Source organism: Neofelis nebulosa, chromosome 18 (genome assembly GCF_028018385.1).
Source record: "Neofelis nebulosa isolate mNeoNeb1 chromosome 18, mNeoNeb1.pri, whole genome shotgun sequence".
In the NCBI taxonomy this organism is placed as follows: domain Eukaryota; kingdom Metazoa; phylum Chordata; class Mammalia; order Carnivora; family Felidae; genus Neofelis; species Neofelis nebulosa.
Window position 1 is genome coordinate 42,657,355 of NC_080799.1, and position 21,874 is coordinate 42,679,228.

Here is a 21,874-nt window from a genome sequence, read left to right on the forward strand (position 1 = left end):
GAAATCCAAGTATAAAACTCAAGAGGAAAACAAATGCTTATGAGATGGTAGAAAAGGAGGAGGTGGCAAAGCAAAGGGGGCAAAAAGACACAGTCAAAAACAAGCGTTTTAAGGAGCTAATGGGGTAGTGAGTTTTAAAAAGAAACAAATGCTAAACAAGGCCACATGCACAGAAAAATCAAGCAAAATGACTCAATAGCAACACTGTATTTTGTAAAATTGTATCTTCAAATTAAAAAATACTGAATGTTTCAATAAATGGTTACTAATGTGGCAAATGGACTAGACCCTAGTGCTTAACCTTTTGTTACACAACAGGGTAGATCTGTTCTTTTCCTTTATTGTCATTCTGCTACAATTATTAAAAGATGTCTCAGGTTGCTTCTCAGAAGGCACATGCTTTTTGTTGACCTATTCGATGTTAAAGGTTTGCTTGTGTAATATGGGTCAGGAGCCAAGATTTTTATGGTGCCCAAGGTGAATAGTTTCTGTATGTGATCCCTGAACACCCACAATTTTTAGAGGGCCCTAAGGGCAAAGAGGAAAAGCGGAGAGGAAGCAGCAATAAACAGATGACACAGAATCACGTACACAATAAGTCAAAGAGGAGTTTCCTGTGGGAACTCAGGAGAGAGAATGAGAATCTGAGCCTAGAGGAATCAGCAAAGGCTTCCTAGGGGAAATAGCGACTTGGATCTTGAAGGTTCAGAGAAGGTTTGGCCCTCGGATAGAAGGACTAGGCGCCCTGAACAGATGACATAGCAAATGTTAATCTGTTTCTCCAAAATCAAAGGAACATCTTATGCTAAATATACTCCCATAAGGCAAGGCAATCAAATTGGATGATGAGACACTGACACAGATTGTTTCTGCCCCCCCTCCCTGCCAAATTAATATGTTGAAACCTAACCCCTCAATGTGTAGTATTTGGAGGTGGGACCTTTGGGAGTTGACTAGGTCATGAGCTGCAGAGCCTTCATGAAGGGATGAGTGCCTTCATAAAACAGACCCCAGAAAGCTCCCTCACCCCTTCCACCACATGAGGACATAGAAAGAAAAACCAGGAAGCCGGCTTTCATCAGACACGAAATCTGCTGACACCTCGATCTTTAAGAAATAAAAGTTTGTCGTTTAAGCTACCCCAGTGTATGGTATTTTTGTTAGAGCAGACTAAACGGACTAGTGAGAGCACTAAAAATTATGAAGTGTTCTTTGGATTCTATGTGACGCTAAGAAATGTACCTTGAGCCAAAGGATGGGCTGTCTCAGCACAGGAACACTTGAGCCCAGAGAGAACCTCAGTGAGTGGTTTTCACCTCTATTGTTATTACCCTCAGTAGACATCAGATTTCCTTTTGGGGTTTCTAGGCTCACTCTTTTTTTTAAATGTTTATTTCTATTTTTGAGACAGAGAGAGAGAGAGGAAGCACAAGCAGGGGGAGGGGCAGACAGAGAGGGGCACACAGAATCCCAAGCAGACTTCAGGTTCTGAGCCATCGGCAGAGAAGCCAACAATGGGGCTCCAACCCATGAACTGTGGAGATCATGACCCCAGCTGAAGTCGGATGCTGAACCGACTGGGATGCGCCAAGGCTCCCTCTTGATAATGAGCAATCATCCAGTAACTCCAAAGCAGCGTGATGGTCAACTCAGAAAATTACACTAGAACCTCCTGCAGACATTAAAGGGGGAAAAAATACCAATTCCTGGATCCCACTCCAGAAAATAAGATTTAATTGGTCAAAGTCGGGTCCAACATCTGTATATACGCTGTCAAAGCTCCCCAAGTGATACTATCATGTATCCAAGATTGAAAAAACACTGCCTGGGGCGCCTGGGTGGCGCCGTCGGTGAAGCGTCCGACTTCAGCCAGGTCACGATCTCGCGGTCCGTGAGTTCGAGCCCCGCGTCGGGCTCTGGGCCGACGGCTCAGAGCCTGGAGCCTGTTTCCGACTCTGTGTCTCCCTCTCTCTCTGCCCCTCCCCCGTTCATGCTCTGTCTCTCTCTGTCCCAAAAATAAATAAAAAACGTTGAAAGAAAAAAAAAATTTAAAAAAAAAGAAAAAACACTGCCTTATTCTGAGAGCATTTCCAAAAAAGGAAGTGGGGAAAAAATTATTACATGTAACTTTTTAGTGTGATCGCCCAGAAAGGAAAAACTTGTCCTTAGGCAAAGCAATATGAAATACAATAATTAGAAACAAATAAAATTACCTATTTAAAGGAACAGGGTTGTACTTAAGTCTGAGTTCATTCATAACTGTGTACTGAGAGTATTCTAAGTTCCTTGCAAACACTTTGATTACTACATTCAGTGAATTGGCAAAGATTAAAATGCTGGGAATGATAGGTCCATTCTACTGTCATCACTAAGAGCAGGTCTTCCTGTCCACCATTTTTCGTAGGGCCCCCTTCAAGTCCCTGTTCCTCAGGCTGTAGATGAAGGGGTTCAGCATGGGGGTCACCACGGTATACATCACAGTAGCTGCTGTGTCCTTCTCAGAAGAGTGTGAGGACAAAGGGTTGAAATACACAGCAATGATGGTGCCATAGAAGAGGGAAACCACGGCCAGGTGCGAGCCACAGGTCGAGAAGGCTTTCCATCTTCCCTTCGTGGACGGGACTCTCAGGACAGCGCAGGTAATATGCACATACGAAGCCAGGATGCAAATAAATGGAGAGATCATGATCAGAGAACCCTCAGTCAGAATCATCACCTCATTGAGGTGCGTGTCAGAGCAGGACAGTTTCAGGAGGGGAGTCACATCACAGAAGAAGTGGGGGATGGCATTGTCTGCACAGAACGAGAGTCGAGCCATCAACAGGGTATGCAGTAGAGCATTCAGGTTGGCAATGACCCATGACCCAGCAACCAGCAGGGCACAGAGCTGGTGGGTCATCTTTGTCGAGTAGTGTAAGGGGTGGCATATGGCAACAAAGCGGTCATAGGCCATCACAGCCAGGAGGAAATTGTCCATGTCGGCAAGCTCAAAGAGAAAATACATCTGTATGAGACACCCAGAGAAGGAGATGGCCTGAGTCCCAAGGATGTGGTTGGCCAGCATCTTGGGGACGGTGGTGGTGGAGAAGCAGATGTCCACAAAGGACAGGTGGCTGAGGAGGAAGTACATGGGGATGTGCAGGCGGGGGTCCACGCAGATGGCCAGGAGGATGAGCAGGTTTCCCAGGACCGTGGCCAGGTACATGCTCAGGAAGAGCGCAAAGAGGGCCTGCTGCTGCTGGGGCTGCCTGGAGAGCCCGAGGAGGAGGAACTCGGAGACACTCGACTGGTTTGCTCCTCTCATGAGGCTGGACTCAGATAAATAGACAGCAGTGAAATCAGATACCTATACAGGGATCGTTAACAAATCAGACTCCAGGCACGATCACATTTGCAAATCAGTTCATAGAATCGCTAAGAGGATGTGCCTGTCCAACCCATACTCCCAACTTCCGAACAGAGTTCTGATGTTCTTCCTACTGGATTCACTAATCCTTACTTTGTATTGAGAAACACACAGTAGGGGTGCCTGGGTGGCTCAGTCAGTTAAGCGTCCCACTCTGGGTCAGGTCATGATCTCACAGCTCCTGAGTTTTGAGTCCTGACTTAGACTCTGTGCTGAGAGCTCAGAACCTGGAGCCTGCTGTGGATTCTGTGTCTCCCTGTCTGTCCCTGTCTTGGGCATTCTCTCTGTCTCTCTCTCTTTCTCTCTCTCTCTCTCTCTCTCTCTCAAAAATAAATAAACATAGGGGCGCCTGGGTGGCGCAGTCGGTTAAGCGTCCGACTTCAGCCAGGTCACGATCTCGTGGTCCGTGAGTTCGAGCCCCGCGTCAGGCTCTGGGCTGATGGCTCGGAGCCTGGAGCCTGTTTCCGATTCTGTGTTTCCCTCTCTCTCTCTGCCCCTCCCCCGTTCATGCTCTGTCTCTCTCTGTCCCAAAAATAAATAAAAAACGTTGAAAAAAAAATTAAAAAAAAAAATAATAAATAAACATAAAAAGAAACAGAAACATTAACACTTAAAAAGAGATAGATATCCACACACCTGACTCTATGTGTCTCTGCTTACATTTCCTAGTTCTCCCCCTGACCCACTCAACTCCTATATGGTTCATAAAGAGATGAGAGAAAAAACGGATTATTACTGGGTTCTTCCTAAGTAACATACGATGCCACTCCTGGCATTAACTTCCTCTATTTGGAAGATAGAGCAGAGGAAGTTTCTAAAAAAAAAAAAAAAAAAAAAAAAAAAAAAAATATATATATATATATATATATATATATATATATATATATATATATATATATATATCTTGATAGAAACCAATGTCTCTACTGCTGTCATCTTACCTGAGGGAGTTTGGGGCTATTTCTACCATGTGTTATTCACCTCTGCATAACTGGTCAACACCTCTCTTCATTGTAGGGATTGGAATGTCTTGCAAACAGAGGTAGGTACTGAGTGACTGAAGAGCAGGGGGTTCATGGTCTTAGTCCTCTGTTTGGGAAAGATGTTTGGGGCAATCACAGAGCAAGCATTTACAGGAGCTTCACATCCACTGGGACCAGATTCCCTGAGAGCCTCATTAGAGAGGAGAAAAGAATGATTGTCTTGCCAACTTTTGGCCCTCTGGACGAAACAGTAATGACAAAGAATACTATCTAAGGTTTTACTGGTAACCCTTGAGACAGAACATGGAAGATACTAGAAATGAAGCCAGCGTGATGGAGACAAGTCCCAGACAAAATTCTCCTGGACCTGAGTGATCTGGGCCTGTGCACATATATGTGTGAAAATTCAGTTATTAAATCCCTGTCCTTCTTACTTCCTCTTTTAAGACCCTGGGCTATTCTTTCGTTTCCATATAACTCTGGTTTTCTTAGGCCTACTTATCTTCAGAGAAGATGAGTGATGCCTGATCTTCTCCATTTTGCAGATGGGAATGTTGAGAGCACATTACAGAGCTGAGCATAATCCATCATGGCATCATGGATAAAGGATAGCCTGATTCTAAGGGATGTTGTCTCCAGGAGAACTCAGCATGGTGTCATTTGCAAACTCCAGGCCTCAGGGGCAGATACCTTTGGGATTTCAATCCAACTTACATTGTTTTACCTTTTTTCCTGGACAGAAGCTCCTAATCCAAATAGTAGTAACTGTGGGGCCCCAGACGCCATTTTTGTTCCATATGCCCTTTCCTTCACCATAGCTGATTGGACCAGGGTATTTGGAACTAGGATTGAAGGAGAGCCAGTCCATCTCATTATGTGGCTTGGCTGGAATGTATAGATCCAACCATCTTCTGCCTGCCCACTGCCATCTGATGGACTGAGAAGCAGAGAAGGGTTGAAGAAATAAATATAGAGAAAGAAGATATTCATTGGAGAAAATCTTCATGGTGTTCCAATTCTGGGATCGAGTGTTTTCCTGACAATTGGTTACATTCCAGCATGTTTCACTCTGGGTTCTTGCTTGCAAACAAGAAACAGCAATAGTGGTTAATTTTAGCAGAAAAAGAATATTGATTCCATCAGTGAATGAGTGGATAATCAACTCGTACTCTATATGACCTGAGCTGAAATCAAGATTTGGCTGCTCAACTAACTGAGCCACCCAGGCACCCTTAAGTGACATTTTCAAAGTATATAATATACAATACAGCCTTGTGGTTGAGCATATGTGCTCTGGTCAGCCAACATGGCTCAGCCCTCCTTATTGTTGTCAGAGCATCATCATAATTAAAATGATAAATGAAGAAGTAGGAAACAAAAATATTCAGAATTCAGGTTTTTCTGATACTTTTTCTTTCTTCTTGATCATCTTCTGCATTTTCCAAAATCTTTTTTCAATAAGCAGTGTCAAGAACTATAAAGGGTCTGAGACTTTACCCTGCTTACAAGTTAACAAGCTAGTCTGCAAATTTCACGGAGAGTGGCAGAAGACACAAAACTCTTGGGTCCGAGACAAAGGACTTTATTACTCACACGAATAATAGGACCCAGCGTATCAGCATTTATACCAGTTCCCTAAGCCCCAGTTCCCACGGAATGACATGAACAAGGCCAGGCAGCACCTGTGTACATAGTGGGCGATTTAGAGGAGAGGACGCCCAACCTTAAAAAATCAAACCTTTGTAATTGGCAAAAAGCCTTCCTGATGTTTCCCCAGAAGAAAACATTATATTTATTAGAGTGGACAGTGAAAAACCCTCCATTTGCTCTGGAAAGGCATCATTTTCATCTTCCAAGGCCACTCACTATAGAAACATTCTTGAAGAGATTATATAGAACAGAAGCACTCACTGTCACTGCTCACAAAATGTACAGAAAAACAAGAGACCCATGGAATATTGTCTCCCATCAAACATGTATTAATTTTATCCTCATAAAGTTTTATTTGTTTTTTTGTTTGTTTGTTTGTTTTTAAATTTTTTTTTCACCGTTTTTTATTTATTTTTGGGACAGAGAGAGACAGAGCATGAACGGGGGAGGGGCAGACAGAGAGGGAGACACAGAATCGGAAACAGGCTCCAGGCTCCAAGCCATCAGCCCAGGGCCTGACGCGGGGCTCGAACTCACGGACCGCGAGATCGTGACCTGGCTGAAGTCGGACGCTTAACCGACTGCGCCACCCAGGCGCCCCAGTTTTATTTGTTTTTTAACAGTGAATAGGAGACGGAGGCTTTCGTAGTTGAGTAATTTCAGGTGAAGTATTGTATTCCAATTTTTTCTCATGTACTAGAAGAAAAAATAAATAAAAAGAACAACCTGACAAGCAGGGAAAGAATCCTTCATCCAAGTCAACTATTTCAGAAAGTCCAAGAGAACGAGCCAACACAGTCCAAGAAAAAGTAGAGATAGGGATTTCATATTAACCGTAAGGAGTATTTGATTAATATTAAAAGGATTAAAGAGAACAAAGATCTTTCTGTTACAAAAAGATACAATCCATAATAAAGGTACAACCTTCATGAACCTCTATGGCCTCCAAAACTTTACATCAAATAAGAAAAGTAATGGGGCGCCTGGGTGGCGCAGTCGGTTAAGCGTCCGACTTCAGCCAGGTCACGATCTCGCGGTCCGTGAGTTTGAGCCCCGCGTCAGGCTCTGGGCTGATGGCTCGGAGCCTGGAGCCTGTTTCCGATTCTGTGTCTCCCTCTCTCTCTGCCCCTCCCCCGTTCATGCTATGTCTCTCTCTGTCCCAAAAATAAATAAAAAACGTTGAAAAAAAAATTTTTTTTTAAATAAAAATAAAAATAAAAAAAAGAAAAGTAAAAGTTATTAATAGATAGAAAAATAGTTGAAATGTTCATTATAAAGCCTTACAGATCAATCAATAAAAACACTAAGTATCAGAATATTATCATCTTCATATACACGTATTTGAATTCTATCTTACAGATATAGCTATATCTTAGAAACAAACCAGATTGAAGTCCACGTCATATAAAAAGACAGACCCCCCCCCCCCCAAGGATTCAGAGAGGGTGTCAAAGGTAGAAGGGTAAAGGTGAGCTAGTGTTCTTGGTTGACACAGTGGAGCGGGAAGCCCCTGTGGGTGTAGCCACCATGGCCCAGAGTCAGACTTCAGTGGAGAATAAAGTAAATTTGTGCTCGGATAGCTGCAACCTGAGGCCATAGGAGGGTGCAAGAGTTGCCCCCAAAGGGTTGTGAGCCACAGTCATCAATGCTGCAGCAAAAGGGTCTACAAAGACCACACAAGACTGAGATTCAGGAGCTGCACTGTTTGCTAGTCATTCACACAATCATGCCAATGGACGGGTCCAACTTCCGGTTCTCTCTCTTCACCTGGGTGGGGAAAGGAGGACTGGCTGATCCCTCTGAATGAGCTTCTGGGTGCTTTGACACCAAGAAAGAAGGACTGGATACCCCTGATAATAAGTGACAGGTAAGGTGGGGCAGAAATAATGAAGACATAAAGAAGTGATGACCCTAATTTCTATTGCAAGCTGAAGAAATTGGTCAGGGAGGCTACATGTGGGATTGAGGGACACAAACAGGGAATTATGCACCAGGAAGTATGTGGCAGCATTTCTTGTAGTACCGAAACACTCGAAATTGTTCAGAGTCAGGGAATGCATTCGTGAATGGATCAAATATTATGTGGCCATTAAAATCACATTTCTAAGACTTCTACTGACATGGTAAGAAGGAAGTGGAAAATTGGAACACAAAATTATATGGAAAGACTTCAGCCAACTTTTCTAAAATTATATCCACAGGTGTATAACAGCAGCCATCTTGGAGCAGCAAGACTGCAGGTTATTTTTGCTTTATTCTTTATGATTTCTGGTGCTCCATATTGTGCAGGTATTACCTACACAGGTATGTTAGGTATTACCTAACATTGGTTTAAAATGAAGCAATTTTTAAAACTCCTACTCAAGAAATAATGTCCAAATTAAAAGCTAAGGCAGCACGCATTCACCCTTTTATTTTTTTCCTTTCAGCTAGGCTTTGGTCTGGGAGCAGTGCCAGGCACTGGGGTACAAGGCAAATACTATGTGAATTGGGGTATGGAAGAGTTCATAATCTGTGGAAAGCACTTGTTGGAGTGGAAGAATAAACCAAAGGAAAAAAGAGAGAGCTCAATAATCAGAAGAGAGAATCAGGAGCCATCATGGATGACAAGGTGACATTTGACTTGCTTCTTGAAAGTGCAGGAGGGTATTGATAGGGGGTGTGTGTTCCTTCATGCCACAGAGAAGAAAGTAGGGGGAATTGGTCCAGGCAGAGGGAACAGGAAGTGTTCATTTGCTCCCCTGGAATCAAAGACTGCCCTACTGACCCCACGCTCCATGGTATGAAAGCCAACCAGGATCCTCACCATCGAAATGTTTCCCTGTTCTGTGCTGCTTTGCCTCTTGAAACTCTGGGCCACATGCCCACCTGGGCCTCTGAGCCTCACCTGAAATTTTATTACCCACTTTAGTCCTCATATTTTACTCTATTCTTTTGCCTGAGTCTCAAATCTTTTTTTTTTTTTTTTTTTGAGTCATCTCTACACCCACGTGGGGCTTGAACTCATGACCTGAGATCAAGAGTTGCGGGCTCTTCTGAATAAGCCAGCCAGGCATCCCTCAAAACTAATTTCTGTTATCATTCCTGTGACCCAATTTTTATGACTGACCAAGACAGAGGACATGTAAGGAATACAACAAGGACCAAAAATTCTCCACTCTGACTGCACATTAGAATCATCTGAGGCTTTTTAAATCTCAGTGGTGTGGCCCCACCCCCAGAGGTTCTGACCTATTTGGTCAGTGTTGGATCTTGGACATCAGTGGACTATAAAAGCTTCCAGGTAATTCTAATGTTCAAAAATATGTGACACCTGTATCCTTCCAGACAGACCATTTAAAAAGGAAACACTTGACTTAGGTGTAAAATAATTCAAAAGTTAGTCATTAAAAAAGAAATCTCATTACTGGGAGATGCAGCAGGAGTACAGGTGAATTCAGGCCACAGGTAAGTAAGTAAGTAACAATTGCCATCTACATTCCCCTAGCACAGACATGAATAAGTTTGTTTCCAGACTCCCTTTGACAAAACATCTGCTCTCTGATACTCAGTTGATTAAAAAAAAAGTTTTCATGAAAATAAGATTCAGCTTTGATTCTCTCATCGGACAGAAAATGTCTTTCTTCCAACCACTTTTCCAAGAGCCCTTTTCAAGTCTCTGTTCCTCAGGCTGTAGATGAAGGGGTTCAGCATGGGGGTCACCACGGTATACATCACAGTAGCTGCTGTGTCCTTCTCAGAAGAGTGTGAGGACAAAGGGTTGAAATACACAGCAATGATGGTGCCATAGAAGAGGGAAACCACGGCCAGGTGCGAGCCACAGGTCGAGAAGGCTTTCCATCTTCCCTTCGTGGACGGGACTCTCAGGACAGCGCAGGTAATATGCACATACGAAGCCAGGATGCAAATAAATGGAGAGATCATGATCAGAGAACCCTCAGTCAGAATCATCACCTCATTGAGGTGCGTGTCAGAGCAGGACAGTTTCAGGAGGGGAGTCACATCACAGAAGAAGTGGGGGATGGCATTGTCTGCACAGAACGAGAGTCGAGCCATCAGCAGGGTATGCAGTAGGACATTCAGGTTGGCAATGACCCATGACCCAGCAACCAGCAGGGCACAGAGCTGGTGGGTCACCTTTGTCGAGTAGTGTAAGGGGTGGCATATGGCAACAAAGCGGTCATAGGCCATCACAGCCAGGAGGAAATTGTCCATGTCCACGAACATGAACACAAAATACATCTGTGTGAGACACCCAGAGAAGGAGATGGCCTGAGTCCCAAGGATGTGGTTGGCCAGCATCTTGGGGACGGTGGTGGTGGAGAAGCAGATGTCCACAAAGGACAGGTGGCTGAGGAGGAAGTACATGGGGATGTGCAGGCGGGGGTCCACGCTGATGGCCAGGAGGATGAGCAGGTTTCCCAGGACCGTGGCCAGGTACATGCTCAGGAAGAGCGCAAAGAGGGCCTGCTGCTGCTGGGGCTGCCTGGAGAGCCCGAGGAGGAGGAACTCGGAGACACTCGACTGGTTTGCTCCCCTCATGGGGCTAGAAGCTGGTGCCCAGAGGCAGACAATGCAGGAAAAATTCAAAAGCCTTGAAAATGATGGTCAAGGTTGTGCAACTAAGAAGACTCCTAGGAGAAAAACTGAGTGACACAGGTGAGACATTAGAACCCTGCTCCCTGTGTGTTTTGGCCACTGATGGCCTTTTTGTGTGTGCATTCTTTCAATATCAAAATGAGGGCCATGCCTCTGGAAGGACATTGAGAGATTGGGACAGTGGTTTTGTCCGGAAATTCTTTGTATGTTTGAGTTTTCTACCATGATCACGTATCTTTAAATAGTGTCATAAATCACTAAAGATATAAAAATATTAATAGAGACATTAATATTCATAGGACTGAAATATAGTAAGCATACGCCTTAATAGAGGCTATTGATGTCTTTGTTGTCATTAGTGGTGTTGCCTTAGAGAACATTTTTCAGTTGCATCATCTCTAATCCGGACATGCTACACATTGTGAAGATGTTTCCTCTGTAGATGTTATCAGTAATCACTCAGAATGCTAACATTGCTGCTGCTGCTTCCTGGGCTCACATTTTCTGAGCAATTTATGGAGCTCTGAGCCAGTCCTTCTTGGTTATATCCACTGAGCTCCCTCTAGTCTAACTTGTAAAATGGAAATGGAAATAATCCAGACATATGGGCAGACACTCGGCCAATTGTTTTTCTTTACAGTTCAGGTCTCATAAACAGACAAGGCATAGATGGTCATATATGACCACAAGGGTTGATTGATGATCTCAGAACTGTTTCCTTGGCTCCACTTAAAAGAAAGATGTAGCGAGGCGTGCCCCTGCAAAGGCTTCCACCTTAACAATCAGTGATTGGTAAAGCCCCCTGATCTGACTCTTACCCGGAAAGAAGGGCAGTTATGACAGTCACCAGGAGTCCCAAGCTTGCTTCACTTTTCCAGACCTGGCCAGAGATTATTGGTTTGAGAGGAATGGACTTGTCACTGGGGTTTTCAAGCTAAGTCTGCATGAACAAGGGCTAAAGCACAGAGACTCGACCCTTGGTGCAGGAAGGATGTTTGAGAGAATCAGAGGGCCAGCTCTTTACGAGAGCCACCATGGCCACTAGGGCCATATTCCCTAAGAGACTCATTAGAGAAAAGGAGCAAGTAATTGTCCCTTTTCCTCCTCGGGCTCTTTTAGGTCCAACACTGGTAATAAAGACCTATTGTCGGAGTTATGTAATTACTGCTTTAGGGTTTGGCAACAATCTTGGGGGAAATCATCAGCAAGAACTTTTCTACTAGAGAAAACTTACGGTCCTATATTTTATACTCCACTCCCACTGGGGTAGTGTCCTTGTTAGGAAATATACATGATGCTACATATTAAGAGAATAAACTTTGAATTTACACAGCTGTGTCCTTAATTCCCAGATCTGCCATTACCGGTTGTGTAATCTTGAGAAATCTATCAACCTTCACAGAATCACAAAATAATATTCACCTTGGACAGTTGTGAAAATGAAGTAATTTGAGTTAAACATCTCATGACCCTTAACCTCATCGATGCACTGGGCTTGAACCATGTCCAGTACGTAGAAGCTAAAGATGTTAAGTGATATTTACATCTATCGTCCTCTGCTCAGTCATCTACGTTCTGGATAAATATAATTTGTAAACAGTGTCTTGTGTTTCTCTTCAGATAGCAGTAGTCATTTTTATACAGGGTCAGCTGACAAGTTTTTTATCCTATATTCTATATTTTTATTATATATTTAATTTGAGGTAGACTATGAACCATTATTGAGTCCATTTATAAGTTAGTATAACATGGGTGCCAATGAGGAACATAGAATTTTTGAGTCCAGTAAGTATCACCACATAGCACTGAAGGCAAGATCTGGCTTTAAGGCGCCCATAAAGCTTTTGGTCTTATGCACTGAAAAATTTACTTTCCTAAGTTGATAATATTAAAGAGTTACTCTTAAAAACCATCCACCTCAATCAGAAGTGCCAGTTGAATCACTAAAAAAAGTCTTCTGGAGACCAGTGTTACTCTAACTGATCTTACACTTAGGTTATTTATAAAGAATGTATTCTTCATGCTGATTATGATGTCTTAATAAATATCATTCACCTGTTCCTAGTAACTCAAGGTAAGAACTTCGGGGCCATAGGAATCCCCAGGTCTCCATAAGATACATGTTATCAGATATCAAGTTCTGTACATTCTATCTCCAAAAATTGGCCTAAAACCACCTCACCATGTGAATTATCAAAAATCTGTGGAGGAGGGGAAAGTAGTCACTGGATTACTAAAGACACTGTTTGCAAGCGACAGAAAACCAACTCCTACCAGTTTAAGAAGTGGAATCTAGGGGCGCCTGGGTGGCGCAGTCGGTTGAGCGGCCGACTTCGGCCAGGTCACGATCTCGCGTCTGTGAGTTCGAGCCCCGCGTCGGGCTCTGTGCTGACAGCTCGGAGCCTGGAGCCTGTTTCCAATTCTGTGTCTCCCTCTCTCTCTGCCCCTCCCCCGTTCATGCTCTGTGTCTCTCTGTCCCAAAAATAAATAAAAAACATTGAAAAAAAAAATTAAAAAAAAAAAAAAAAAGAAGTGGAATCTATTGGCTGATGTAATTGCAAAGTCCAAATTTCTTGCAAGTTTCAGGCAGGGCTAGATTCAGGGACCCAACTAATGACATCAGGACATGTATTTCTTATCTCTCTATTCTGTTAGCTTCTGTTTGACTTCGTTCTACAGACTGTGTCTCTCCATGTAGCAGATAAGATGGCCACCAGTACCTCCAAACTCACATCCTCCTAAACTAGCAATCGCTGGGCACATAGAACTTCTCTCTACCCATGTTTTTTTTTTTTTAATTCTTTAAAAAATTTTTAAGTTTACTTATTTATTCTTGAGAGAGAGGGAGAGAGAGAATCCCAAGCAGGCTCTGCACCACCAGCACCAGAGCCTGGTGTGGGGCTCGAACCCATGAGCCATGAGATCATGATCTGAGCCAAAATCAAGAGTCAGACAATTAACCCACTGAGGCACCCAGGTGCCCCCTTTTAAAATTATTTTTGGGGGCACCTGGGTGGCTCAGTTGGTTGGGCGACCAACTTCAGCTCAGGTCATGATCTCGCAGTTTGTGAGTTCGAACCCCGCATCGGGCTCTGTGCTGACAGCTCAGAGCCTGGAGCCTACTTCGGATTCTGTGTCTCCCCCTGTCTCTGCTCCTCACCTGCTCACGCTCTGTGTCTGTCTCTCAATAATAAATGCATGTCGGGGCGCCTGGGTGGCGCAGTTGGTTAAGCATCCGACTTCAGCCAGGTCACGATCTCGCGGTCCGTGAGTTTGAGCCCCGCGTCGGGCTCTGGGCTGATGGCTCGGAGCCTGGAGCCTGTTTCCGATTCTGTGTCTCCCTCTCTCTCTGCCCCTCCCCCGTTCATGCTCTGTCTCTCTGTCCCAAAAATAATAAATAAAAAACGTTGAAAAAAAAATTAAAAAAAAAAATAATAAAAAAATAATAAATGCATGTCAAAAATTTTTTAAATTATTTTTTAATGTTTTATTTATTTTTGAGAGAGAGCATGGGAGCAGAGAGAGAGGGGGACAGAAGATCCAAAGCAGGCTCTGTATTGACAGCAGCAAGCCTGATATGGGTCTTGAAGTCACAAGATCATGACCTGAGTCAAAGTCGGTGCTCAACTGACTGGGCCACCCAAGTGCTCCTAAAATTATTTTTTTAAAGATTTATTCCCTTTTCGGTGTAGGCACCGTGGAGTGGTTCAGAGGTTTGGAATGAGGTTTCGCAATTTTTTAAAATATGGAAGCTTCACGAATTTGCATGTCACCCTTGCGCAAGGGCCGTGCTAATCTCTGTATCGTTCCAACTTTAGTATATGTGCTGCCAAAGCAAACATGTGATTTTGTTTAGTAAACTCTACCCCCAACATAGGACTCAAACTCAAGGACCCAAGATCAAGAGTTGCCTGCTTTATCGACTGAGCCAGTCAGGTGCCCCTACCAGTGTTTATTTATAACTTCAGGTGAGACCATGATAATTTCTTCTTGGATCATATGCCCAAATCCGAACCAATCATTCTGGATGGGAGAGTAAGATGTTTTGGTAGTCTTGGGTCTTAAGCCCAATGCATTCCATGTGGGAATCCAGTGATGTACATTATCATCATGACTAAATGTAGGCAGGGAGGAGTTTCCCAAACAGATACAAAGAATGGGAATGGGAAGGAATGTCCTTGAACAAAAAATCTAGTTACTAAGATCCACTCTTTGCTCCAACAGCTGAGTTGTACAAAGGATTGGAGAAGGAACACTTAAGACAAAAGGATAAATTAGTAAGCTGTTCTAAAAGGTGAACTAAACAAAAAACAAAATCTGCAATTAATGATAACCCAGTATCAGTGAGCACTCCTAGCACCTAGATCTTGGCTTCTAAACACCATTTCCTATTAAAAAGAATTAGGATTCCATAGAGAAAGGGCTGATTGCAAGTCTGGGCAGGAATAAGATAAGGTGAGTTTAGGACATTATATGTATGTAAGTAAATAAGCAAATACTCAAAGTTCAATGAGAACATTTCTAAACTGCAAATGACTTTCAAATGAACCACTATATCCATACATTTTTCTTTTTCTTTAGGCTTGAAATTTTTCAAAGTAAAGATATGTGAATAAATAGAGATCCTTTAAAAAGGAATAAAGATGTGATATTGAAAAGACTCCCCCTCCCCACTGGCCAAATTTGAAACAATTTGGGCATCAAATAAATAAATAATAACTATAAGTAATTACAACACTTTAAAATATTGAAATCTAGGAATCAGTAATAATAGTATAAAAAAGAGAAAAATATAAGGTAATTTGCTATAACTGGAAGTGAAAATCAATAAGCAAAGGGAAAGAATTTAGCATGTACTCTGTCTTTTAAAAATGATCTGAAGTTCATCTTGGGTTCATTTTGGGGGGAAAGCTCTTCTTTACAGAATAATGCCAATTAAGAAATATAGAAAAATGAACCCACAAACATATGGCCAACTAGTCTTTGACAAAGCAGGAAAGAGTATCCAACGGAATAAAGACAGTCTTTGCAGCAAGTGGTGCTGGGAAAACTGGACAGCGACAGGCAGAAGAATGAACCTGGACCACTTTCTTACACCAGACACAAAAATAAACTCAAAATGGATGAAAGACCTAAATGTAAGACAGGAAGCCACCAAAATCCTGAAGGAGAAAGCAAGCAAAAACCTCTTTGATCTTGGCCGCAGCAACTTCTTACTCAACACGTCTCCAGAGGCAAGGGAAACAAAAGCAAAAATGAACTACTGGGACCTCATCAAGATAAAAAGCTTCTGCACAGCAAAGGAAACAATCAGAAAAACTCAAAGGCAACTGATGGAATGGGAGAAGATATTTGCAAACGACGTATCAGATAAAGGGTTAGTATCCAAAAATCTATAAAGAACTTCTCAAACTCAACACCCAAAAAACAAACAATCCAGTGAAGAAATGGGCAAAAGACATGAATAGACACTTCTCCAAAGAAGACATCCAGCTGGCCAACCGACACATGAAAAAAATGCTCAACATCGCTCATCATCAGGGAAATACAAATCAAAACCACAATGAGATACCACCTCACACCTGTCAGAATGGTTCACAATAACAATTCAGGCAACAACAGATGTTGGTGAGGATGCGGAGAGATAGGATCTCTTTTGCGCTTCTGGTGGGAATGCAAACTGGAGCAGCCACTCCGACAACAGTATGAAGGTTCCTCAAAAACTTAAAAATAGAACTAACCGGGGGCGCCTGGGTGGCGCAGTCGGTTAAGCGTCCGACTTCAGCCAGGTCACGATCTCGCGGTCCGTGAGTTCGAGCCCCGCGTCGGGCTCTGGGCTGATGGCTCGGAGCCTGGAGCCTGTTTCCGATTCTGTGTCTCCCTCTCTCTCTGCCCCTCCCCCGTTCATGCTCTGTCTCTCTCTGTCCCAAAAATAAATAAAAAACGTTGAAAAAAAAAAAATTTAAAAAAAAAAAAAAAAAATAGAACTAACCTTCAACCCAGCAATTGCACTACTAGGTATTTATCCAAGGGTGCATGTTTCAAAGGGACACATGCACCCCAATGTTTACAGCAGCACTATCAACAACAGCCAAAGTATGGAAAGAGCCCAAGGCCCATCGATGGATGAATGGATAAAGAAGATGGGTTATATATACACAATGGAGTATTACTCGGCAATCAAAAAGAATGAAACCTTGCCATTTGCAACTACGTGGATGGAAATGGAGGGTAGTATGCTAAGCGAAATTAGTCAGAGAAAGACAAATATCATATGACTTCACTCACATGAGGACTTTAAGATACAGATGAACACAAGGGAAGAGAAGCAAAAATAATATAAAAAACAGGGAGGAGGACAAAACAGAAAAGACTCATAAATATGGAGAACAAACAGAGGGTTACTGGAGGGGTTGTGGAGGGGTGATGGGCTAAATGGGTAAGGGGCACTAAGGAATCTACTCCTGAAATCACTGTTGCACTATATGCTAACTAACTTGGATGTAAAAAAAAAAAAAATGAAATGAAATGAAATGAAATGAAATGAAATGAAATGAAACATTCCATGTAAAAAAAAAATAACGATCTATCTTATGTCATCTAATTTTACATTCACATAAAAATAAAAAAATACAGAAAAATGATAGAACTAAGAAACCTTCATTCTTTAATTCCCAGTGAAATAAGTGATTGATACAATGATTATGAAGGAATGTTGAAAGCAATATGTCATAGAGGCATTTGGGTGGCTCAGTCACTTGAGCCTCCGACTCTGGATTTCAGCTCAGGTCATGATCTCACAGTTCATGAGGTCCAGCCCCATGTCAGGCTCCGCTCTGACAGCGTGGAGCCTGCTTGGGACTCTCTCTCCCTCTTTCTGCCCCTCGTCCACTTGTGCGCGTGCTCTCTCTCGCTCTCAAAATAAACTTAAGAAATTGTTTTTACAAACTCACTACCACGACCATCTTTCCCAGTGACGCAACCTTTACCAAGCTCTCAGATAAAATCACTAATACCTCCGATTCCAATACAACACCACAGGATTAATGGAAGCCTTCTCTTTTCCCATTTCCATCACTGAGAAACCTGGTTCCCATTAACCTCAATACATCAACTTATTTGTTTAGCTTCCTGTACATAGCCCATTTCCTGACCCCACCAAGCTGCCTTCTAGGTTGGCCACAGCAGGCTGATTTCCGGCCAGCCCTGTACCTGGCCCTGTGCCAAACTAGCCCTCCTGTCTGATCTCAAATGAGAACTGTTTGCACCAACGTTTATGGGCTTGATTCTCTAGACAAGTGGCTCACAACCATAAGACACTGGACATATGGGGGTATCTGTAGTCGTCATAACTATGGGGGTGCTACTGGCATCTAGAAAATAAAGTGCAACAATGCTGTTAAACATTCCACACTGTACAGGAGAGCCCCCTACCACAGAGAATGATCTGGCTCACGCTGTCAAAAATGCTAAGGTTGAGAATATAAAAATCTAATTTAAACGATATAGGACTAGGCACATCAAAAGATCTGAGTCTTGCCAACTTAAGGAGTTTCATTCGAGGACATCTACTGGGCATGTATTTGAGGCAAGTCGGCTTTCTCGCCCTCCTCTGCTGCCTAGTGTGCAAGCCTAGGGACGTGGACGTGCACACGGCCCAGCAGGATTCGACCCAGGTCTCCTGGTCAGCAGGTGGCTCAGGGACTCCAAGGTCCAGGATCCTGAGGCAGGGGCTCAACAACAAAACCCACCCAGCAGGAATACGTCTCCACGCTGAGAGCTTGTGTCTCCCATAAGCTGTAGGTCCCAAAGGGGCCCGAACATACCCAAAGCCACTCGCCTAAGAGAGTCTTCATTCTCTCAAGTGTTTATTTTTTTTTAAACGTTTATTTATTTTTGAGACAGAGAGAGACAGAGCATGAACGGGGGAGGGTCAGAGAGAGAGGGAGACACAGAATCCGAAACAGGCTCCAGGCTCTGAGCACTCAGCACAGAGCCCGACGCGGGGCTCAAACTCACGGACCGCGAGATCATGACCTGAGCCGAAGTCGGACGCTTAACCAACTGAGCCACCCAGGCGCCCCACTCAAGTGTTTATTGAGCACCTACTATAAGCCCCTACTGGTAATACCGCAGTTAGCAAAATGTTTTGTTGTTGTTGTTGTTTAAGTAGGCTGCACACCTGGTGTGGAACCCAATGCAGGGCTTGAACTCATGACCCTGAGATCGAGACCTGAGCTGAGATCAAGAGTTGGTAGCTTAACTGACTGAGCCACCCAGGAGCCCCCAAAATTAATTTTTAAGACAGAAGAAAAAAGGGAGTCGGATTCCAGATCAGAGGAAGTTGCTGCTTTTCATTTTTGTTTTCTTCCTCACCAGGCTCCAGGTCTGCAGCTTAAAAGAGCACACCCACATTTAACCTGAACACAAAACACACTAGTCATCTTCTCAGGGGCCATTGATTCTCTCTCCCCCGTTAGGATACTAGCCCTGCTCACTGTCATTATTTAAAGGGGGATAAGGGGGTGGTGCCTGGGTGGCTCAGTCTTTGAGTTCCCAACTCCGGATTTCCGCTGGGGTCATTGATCCCTGGATTGTGGGATTGAGCCCCTTGTAGGGCACCATGCTGAGCATGGAGACTGCTTAAGATTCTCTCTCTCTCTCTCTCTCTCTCTCTCTGCCCCACTGGCACACTCTCTCTCCCTCTAAAATAAAATTAAAAAAAAAAAAAGAGGAAAAGGAAAATGAGGGGGGAAAAAAAGCACTAGAGGTGGGTAGTCTGAGATTCAATTCCGGATGGGGCACCTTAGCAAGCTCAAAAGCCTGGCGTGGTATTTCCGGGGACACGGGACCTTTCAGTCACCAGTATGCTGAGTCACATGTCAATCAAAGACATCGTTTGCTAGACACCAAATCCTGGGCTGACACTGAGATTCTAACAGTGAGGCCCTGGAGGAACTATAAAGAGTCACAGAAGTAATTATATTGAAACAACAGAACCCCAAGCAGAAAATCACCCATAATCTTAACCCAGATCAAGACAATGTCATTGCTGGCCGGCATCACCTCAGTTCTCGCCAAGTGCCCATTCAATTCTAACATTTATATCACAGGTGCAACGTCTGTTCTCCACATTTTCTGTGTACCTGTTGAGTTCCATACTCTGCGTTTTGCTAGAGTCTCTTTTCTCTCCCCTCCCCTGTGTGTTTCTGCGTGTTCACAGCTTTGTACACCGTTTCTTTCTTGGGCAGTCCTGCAAAAAGGGCTGAGGGTTGGGAGTTGCCATTTTAGGGAAATAGGATCCCATCTCTCTCTTACTGGAATCTTTCAGGCCCCTGGACTTGGGCTCCTGTAAGTTTGAACATTGGAAGCATGAGTTGACTGCCCGATTCCCCCCTCACCTCGTTCGGGATACGGTTCCTAGAACCTAAAACGTCCCTCTAACATGTAAAGGTTAGACCCACCCGACTACCCCAGGTGGGACTCGAACCCACAATCCCTGGCTTAGGAGGCCAGTGCCTTATCCATTAGGCCACTGGGGCAACCGCCAAGATGCTTGCTTAGTGGCTAGAAAGTGATCCAGAGATTGCTTTGGGTTTTTATTCAAAACCAGGCCGAGTCCGTAGTGTGTATTCCAGCCTCCGGGAAGAGCCGCCCTCCTGGAAACAAGCGTCCCCTCTCCGCGGAGATCCCGCGCAAGGGGGCGCAGTCGCCACCCGCAGCGCCCTCCTCTGCCTGCGTTCCTGCAGCTCCTCCACAGGCCTCGCGGAGTCTGGCTCTTCTGTTTGCTCCAGAAGGGGTCCCACGCTCAGAAACGCACTGGATTCTCCTTCGGATGAATGGATTCAGAGTGCAGCAGGGGGCTCCGGCTGGGTCAGACGGTGGAGCGTTGGGCCTGGCCACCGGGCTGTGTCGTTGACAAGGGTTCGGTCCTCTCCGGGCCCAGCGTGACCAATGACCCCGCAGAGCGCAGGGCTGGGAGGTAGACGGTGCGGGGCCGTTACAGCGTGCAGGGAGGAGGCGACCCTCCGGGCTCTCCGAGGCTCCCCCGCGGGCCGAAGTCAGAGCCTCCTGCGCCGCGGTCCCGCGCTGGGCGCCACAACTCCGGGCTTGGCTGACATCCAGGGGATGGAGACATCCCGAAAGATTCTACCCTGGGCCTCACCTTTCCAGGCTCGCGCGCGAGAACTGGCACCGAGCGCCAGACCAAACCCCTCCGCTTAGGGCTGCCTGGAGCCGAAGGTCCGGGTATCGTGCACACACACCCTGCAATTTTCCTCGCAACACTCCCCCCAGTTATTCACTGAGGCTTGTAATGTAGCCAATGATTAAAAAAAAAAAAAAAAAAAATCAGCAGAATCTGGAGCCGCTCATGATTCTCTCTCCCCATCGCCCTAAGATCTCCGGGACCTCGGAGCCTCCCTCGCCACACCTCCAAATTTATCCTTTATCATTTGTGCAACAAAATTCGGGGGAGAGGGGGACCTCGCCCTTCCGGTGAGAGAGGTCTCCGCACTCGCTCGCCTTTTATCTAAAATCATCTGCATTTTAGCGGGAGGAGGCGGAGGCCCCCTGAAACGCGCTGTCCAGCCGCAGCTGGCGGCCCGTGGGGGCGGGACAGGGGTCATCCATGCATCCTCCTCTCGCGGGGCCACAGGTTCAAGGCGGAACTCAGGAGCAAGTTCTGCTCTCTGCCTTCGCCTCGCCTGTTTGCGGAGAATTGGCAAATGCCCTCGTTGCGTCCCGCAGGTTTGGGGATCCACGCACCCCGGTGGTTTTCCACATCCGTGTAAATGTGGCCAGGAATTTTTTTTTTAACTCTCTCGAAAGCTCTTCATCGCTTTTATGTGTGTTTGTTTTGAATATCCATCATTTCCCGTTGTTTTTAGCCAGTGGGTTGGTTCCCCACCCCCCCAAATCCCGCCCGTTTGTGTTACTGGAAACTGTAAGTCTCTCCTGGTGGTTTTCTTTGTAGCAATTTCCTCAAAACTACTAACAATTTTTTAGAAACAATAAATAAAGGTTAAAAACAAACCAACAAAAAAACTTTGGGACAGGGATGACTCCCCCCAGGAAATCTGATTCGACGGACAGCCGCGGGGGCTTGCATGGGCTCTGGAAGAAAGAGATTTAGCCTGAGATTTGCCCACAGTTGCCCAGAAAGCGGGACCTTTCACCCGTGGTGGAAAGCAGCTCTCAGGGATTGGAACTCCTTAGGGGTCAAAGTCAAACCCCA

The 21,874-nt window shown here is 44.6% G+C and overlaps 2 protein-coding genes, 1 non-coding gene and 1 pseudogene across 3 annotated transcripts; all 4 read right to left on the reverse strand.

Moving 5' to 3' along the window:
• Nucleotides 1-2,069: 2,069 nt before the first annotated feature.
• LOC131501130 (olfactory receptor 1F1-like) lies at nucleotides 2,070-3,694 on the reverse strand. Its single transcript, XM_058710849.1, has one exon. The coding sequence runs from the start codon at nucleotides 3,302-3,304 to the stop codon at nucleotides 2,369-2,371; it is 936 nt and encodes a 311-aa protein (XP_058566832.1). The 5' UTR covers nucleotides 3,305-3,694; the 3' UTR covers nucleotides 2,070-2,368.
• A 5,340-nt stretch (nucleotides 3,695-9,034) lies between these two features.
• On the reverse strand, nucleotides 9,035-10,888 carry LOC131501163 (olfactory receptor 1F1). Its single transcript, XM_058710903.1, has one exon. It carries the CDS (start codon nucleotides 10,579-10,581, stop codon nucleotides 9,640-9,642), a length of 942 nt encoding a protein of 313 aa, XP_058566886.1. The 5' UTR covers nucleotides 10,582-10,888; the 3' UTR covers nucleotides 9,035-9,639.
• A 3,488-nt stretch (nucleotides 10,889-14,376) lies between these two features.
• LOC131501751 (U6 spliceosomal RNA) lies at nucleotides 14,377-14,476 on the reverse strand (annotated as a pseudogene).
• A 5,631-nt stretch (nucleotides 14,477-20,107) lies between these two features.
• Nucleotides 20,108-20,180, reverse strand: TRNAR-CCU (transfer RNA arginine (anticodon CCU)). Its single transcript has one exon. It is a non-coding gene; the product is annotated as a tRNA-Arg (tRNA).
• Between the last annotated feature and the right edge of the window lie 1,694 nt (nucleotides 20,181-21,874).

Coding starts and splice junctions, on each gene's coding strand:
- LOC131501130 (XM_058710849.1), bottom strand. CDS start 3,304: ATGAGAGGAGCAAACCAGTCGAGTGTCTCCGAGTTCCTCCTCCTCGGG.
- LOC131501163 (XM_058710903.1), bottom strand. CDS start 10,581: ATGAGGGGAGCAAACCAGTCGAGTGTCTCCGAGTTCCTCCTCCTCGGG.